Below are 5,405 nucleotides of genomic sequence, written 5' to 3'. Positions count from 1 at the left end.
TCAATTGCATAACAATAAAGGTACGAACAACTGTAATACTGTTACAATGAATCAAACAGTGGAAACAACTAACTGCAAGGAGTTTGTGTAAAACAAAAGTGATTTGGATGAATTTTGAGAAGATTATTTCCTATGAATATTGATCTGAGATGTGTTTCCCTTAAATTTTATACCAACTTTCTATACGATTATCCGTTTTCTTCTCACTGAGACTTGGCCATTGTTTTATTAGCTCTTTGGTATAATGTACAACAAATGTGTTTAGCAGAGAGTGAAGGCTCTGTGAAGGCATTTTGTGTTCAGGTGTGAGATCTTAAATAATAATCTAAACTTTAAAAATGAAATTTTAATTTAGTTTTCTTCACAGAAAATAGAAATGCAGAGATATAGACCTACTGTATATTTTACACCCCTAAATCAAGAAGGCCTCGCGTACCCACGTGAAGCTCTGGCGACCCCTAGAGGGGGTCAGGACCCCCAGGTTGGGAACCAGTAGATTATACTACACAACAGTATGTGACATTAAAATTAGCTTTGCTGTGAACAGCTACAATAAATAAATAAATAATCCTTTTACTTTTAATACTACAAGTAGATTAATCTGTGATTCTTACTTTTACTTCAGTAAATGTTTAATGCAGGACTTTTTAACTTTTTACTAGTTTTACTTTGGTAAAGGACTGAATATTTCTTCCACTGTTCTCCCTTTGTGTCTCTTTGACTCATCTCCAGTGATCTCATCTCCTCCACACCTTCACACTGCTGCTCCTCGTCACTTTGCTCCGTTTTCACAGTTGCATCAACACATTTTCTCCTCTTACATCTGCTTTAAACTAACACTTTTCCCTTCTGATTCCTCTCATGCCTCTCTGACACATCAGACTCTCCAACGGAACTGCACAGCCAACCTTTTTGACTTTTATTTACTTGTTTTGAATTTATCCTGCTTTTTATGTTTTATTCGTAGGGGTTGATTTAACAGACAATTACTTTTTTATTCTAATACTGAAAACGTTTTGGCTATCATTCCTGTACTTCTTTGGATTATTTTATTTCAAAGTAGGGATCAACTCACAATTGTTTTCATTCATCTGATTATTTTCTCAATTGTTTGTCTATAAAATGTCAGAAAAATGTTTTTGTCCAAATTCCAAAGATTCAAGATCATATGAGACAGAAAAGCAACCAATCAACACAATTCAACTCATCATTAAAAGCTTTTATGTTTTTATGTAAAATCACATTAGTACTTAAGTAAATGTACTTCCACCACTTACTGGCACAGATTTTTACAATTTAAATCCCTTTCCCTCTGTGCAGTGGAGCAGGAGCGTGACCTCCTGCAGCCTCGTCCCTACTGGAAGGAGTTTCGCTTCGATCTGACGCCCCTCCCTCAGGGTGAGACGGTGACGGCAGCAGAGTTTCGTATCTATAAGACCCTGACGATGGGCCAGAGGGCCAACCGAACCCTGCACATCTCTGTCTACGAGATCCAGCGAGAGAACAGACACAGGTTAGCTCAGATTTACATTTCCTTTCTTTGTTTTTATCTGCTTCTGTTAAGTGCTATATTAATAGTTTATTATTTAGTTTTGCTTAATAGAAGCCATTAGATATTTTATCTGATCCTTTTTGTTATTCCTGTCACATTTTTAATAATTAGGTGCTAAATAATTTGAGTTGAGGCTTTTGACAACGGCACCAAGATAACATTTTCCATTTTCATCACTCACACTTGTGCAATGCTTTTACACTTTATTCTCATCTCTTTCTGATGACAGCTGGCTGACTTGCAAACAAATCTTAGTACCGTTGATCTGACAGGAACTATGATTGTCTGATTTACAAAAAATGTAAGAGAAAGAAAGAAAAAGCAATTATTCTCCATGTGGAAGACTGAACCTTTCTTAGTGTTGAATGTTGCAACATTGGGGAGATCCAGTTTAAAGCTTTAAAGTATTTTTATGTTTTTGCCTTTTTTATGTTAAGAAGTACTCCAATTATTTATTGCACTTCCAAAACTTTGGGGAACATTATACAGCTGTTACAGGCTGAGTAGCACTCCCCATGAAGGGTGAACTGACCTGTATGTGTAAAAATTGAAAAATAAAAGCACTAGTATTATTTGACAACAGCTACACTGATAGTGGAGCCTCGTAATGAACCATCCTTCAAACAGGCTAACAGGGTTGAAGCAATGTTTGTGAATATTTATCCCAATAAAATATGATCAAGCAAAGCAATGAATCCCCAACGGCATCATTGTAAAAAAAAAAAAAAAAACAGCTTTAATTTTGATGGGGTGTAATATCCAATCCAATGTCCAATTCATACAATCACTTCAAAACATCTCACGTGTACCTTTGTTTCTGGAGCCAGCTAGAATCTTCTTGTAAATTAAAGTATTATGTATTTTATTGAGTGTGTTTTTTGTTTTGTTTTTGTATTTCAAAAGTTTCTGAGTAGGAGTAAAAGTGAAACATTTTTACGTTTATTTCTCTCTTCTCTCTGGATTAATTTCCCTTATTTTCTGTGTTTTCCCTCAGAGAGCCAGAGCTGGTGCTCCTAGACATGCAGTCAGTGCCTGCAGGACAGGAGGGGTGGTTGGCCTTCGACGTCACCACGGCCTCCAACCACTGGCTCCTCCACCCCCGCAGCAACCTGGGCATACGTCTCTACGTGGAGACAGAGGAGGGTGGGTGCACCACAGGACCATCATATTCTTCTTTACTTAACGTGATTTGCTGGGTAATTTCACATGGTTTATAAGTAGAAAAACAGTTGCCGGTACTGTAACTATTAAAATGTCTGTATCCTCCCGCAGACCGCTCCCTGTCTGCAGGCTGGATCGGGTTGGTGGGACGCAGGGGCCCTCGCTCCAAACAGCCCTTCATGGTGACGTTCTTCAGGGAGAGTCAGGTCCCGTGTCGGCCGCCACGAGCCGTCAAGTCACATCCCCGCAAGAAGAAACCCAAATACGACCTCCCAGTCCCCAGCATCCATAGTTAGGTTCCAGCCGCCCACACTTTGTGGGGTTACAGCTCTGAATTTGACGCTTCAATGTTTCTCCCTAATTGCTGTGTCTTTTTGGGGATTTATTTTCTCTGGTAAAATTGGGACATTTGCAAAATTCAAAAGCCAAATTCCTTCTCATAAAATCTATGAAGAAATTACACAGCTTTCCTAGTATGTGGATATTAATAATTAATTAAAAGTTAAATAAAATTGTGGTTTGTAAATATAAAACCTTAAAGTATAGGAATTGTAGTCTGAAAGTTAAGGGATTGCTTATATAATAGTCAATTATAAGGGGCAAATTGCTTATATTCCATCTGGAAACCTTTCACTTTCACACAAGTGAATTATTCACTGACTGTGATCTCTCTAAATGTTCTTTTCTTGTTCAGATCGGAGTCCTGCCAACAATGGAGGCGCTCCCTGTAAAAAACATGAACTCTACGTCAGCTTCAGTGACCTGGGATGGAAGGTCAGCTCACAATTTAACTTCTTTGATTCTTGATTTATTTTACAGTCCAGTTGTCATTACTGAGGCTTCAGATCAATTTAGTTCTTTTTGTTATTCTACATGACTATTGACTTCTTGCATACAAGATCAGCATCGTTTTTTAGAGAAGAAAAACATTGTCTGTTTTTTCTACACTGTATATTTAGTGGACTTATTTACTGGGGCTAAAATTGTTCCATCGTGTGATGGATACACATGGGTTAAACACTTACCTTAGTTGCTTTTGGGAAATCTGGGCTCTGATTGATAAGTTGTTCTTAAAGGTGGCAACCAAAGCAATGATAGAATGTAATCCAAAGCTTAGAAAAAGAATCTAGTAGAGTATTAGTATTAAAACTGTCCTGTAGATCTGTTTTCTGAAGTTATATGTGTATGTTGTACTATCAATTTAAAACTTCTACGTTTAACCAACTCTTATTTAAGAGTATTTTAAGTTAAAGTGAAGGATGTTACTGTTCACACTTTTCTGAATACAGGCACATGTCCTATTGGTAGTAACAATATTGATCCATCCTTATTTTATTTTATTATATGGTAGTGATTATATGAGAATTGCTTTTGCTCATCAACTGTGTTCCTGTGGTTGTGCTCAGGACTGGGTTTTGGCCCCCACTGGATATTCAGCTTACTACTGTGATGGAGAGTGTTTTTATCCTCTGGGCTCCTGCATGAACGCCACCAACCACGCCCTCATCCAGCAAGTGGTCAGTACAGCGATCTTTTTAACAACTGTTTGCTTGAAATGTGCGAGTATATATGATCAGTATCAGTGTGTTTCCATTTCATGCTATATCTCTACCAAATTTTAGAGGGAAATATTGTACTTTTTACTCCATTTAATTGATCTAACAGCAGTAGTTACTTATTAGATTTTACATACAACATATAAGATTTTAAAAATATCAGACATTGGTAGAGATTAAACCAGTGGTCACCAGTGGCTTTTGACCTCTTACACACTTGTGATTTAGCCTCTATAATTTTTATTTAAATTACTGTTTACATTTTTTACAAAAAGTCACTCAAATTTGTGTCCCAGAAACTTTATCTTGTGACCCTTTAGAGGGGCCCGACACCTAGATTGCTAACTGTATACAGTAGTAAAAACTAATGCCACCTCAATCGGCTGCAACTATAACATCTTACGTCAGTTTAAAATCTAATGTTTTTTTATATATAAATTAATTAGTATTTGCCACAGGGTGCAGTTTTCTTCAGAATGAGTACTTCTTCCACCACTGCTCGGTGTAGGACAAGGTTTAGGCTTTATCTAAATACTAACTGTATTCCACTCTGCCGTGGCAGGTTCACCTCCTGAAGCCTGACGAGGTTCCTAAGGCGTGTTGTGCCCCCACCAAGCTCAGCCCCATCTCCGTCCTCTTCTATGACGACAACAACAATGTCATCCTCAAGAAACACCGTAACATGGTGGTTAAGACCTGTGGGTGTCTATGAGAGTCAAAAAGGTTTTATTAGCCCAGACCAGTCCAAGTCCAAAACAATGTACATGGATGATTTTTCCCCCAGACATGAACTCTGCAGAAACCTTTAATGTTGGCAAACAGGCAGGATCAAAAGGAGTTATTAACAGGTCTGTGCTTATGTATTTGAGTGCTGATTTAGAATCAGTGACTTAATTGTCTTCATCAATATTACAAGTCAAACTTTACTGATTCCAAATCAGCTCTCTTTAGACATTTGTTTGTGTCCAAACTGTCAGCTGGTCAGAAATACTGGTGCGTATACACGAATATACCTTCAGCCTGAAATGTACGTTCATAAAACATCCATCACCACCGTTTTTTTCCTTTGCTTTTCCAGAAGTACAGTACTTATTTGCCAACTTTTCAAGAGTACAAATGTTATTTCAATACTTCAA

General features: G+C 37.6%; 1 protein-coding gene across 1 annotated transcript in view; it reads left to right on the top strand.

The window, feature by feature from the left end:
* The window catches only part of bmp8a (bone morphogenetic protein 8a), a 14,182-nt gene extending 8,783 nt beyond the window's left edge, over positions 1-5,399 (top strand). Inside the window, exons 2-7 of the mRNA XM_035681440.1 lie at positions 1,321-1,513; positions 2,547-2,695; positions 2,825-3,004; positions 3,408-3,487; positions 4,120-4,230; positions 4,832-5,399. Of these exons, the coding sequence (XP_035537333.1) occupies positions 1,321-1,513; positions 2,547-2,695; positions 2,825-3,004; positions 3,408-3,487; positions 4,120-4,230; positions 4,832-4,981 (863 nt within the window). The 3' untranslated portion in view covers positions 4,982-5,399. The remainder of the gene's footprint in view (positions 1-1,320; positions 1,514-2,546; positions 2,696-2,824; positions 3,005-3,407; positions 3,488-4,119; positions 4,231-4,831) is intronic.
* Positions 5,400-5,405: the final 6 nt, after the last annotated feature.

This window comes from Morone saxatilis, unplaced genomic scaffold (assembly GCF_004916995.1).
Source record: "Morone saxatilis isolate NCDOM2014 unplaced genomic scaffold, NCSU_SB_2.0 Contig9, whole genome shotgun sequence".
Taxonomy (NCBI): domain Eukaryota; kingdom Metazoa; phylum Chordata; class Actinopteri; family Moronidae; genus Morone; species Morone saxatilis.
This window is presented reverse-complemented; position numbering and strand designations above follow the sequence as displayed.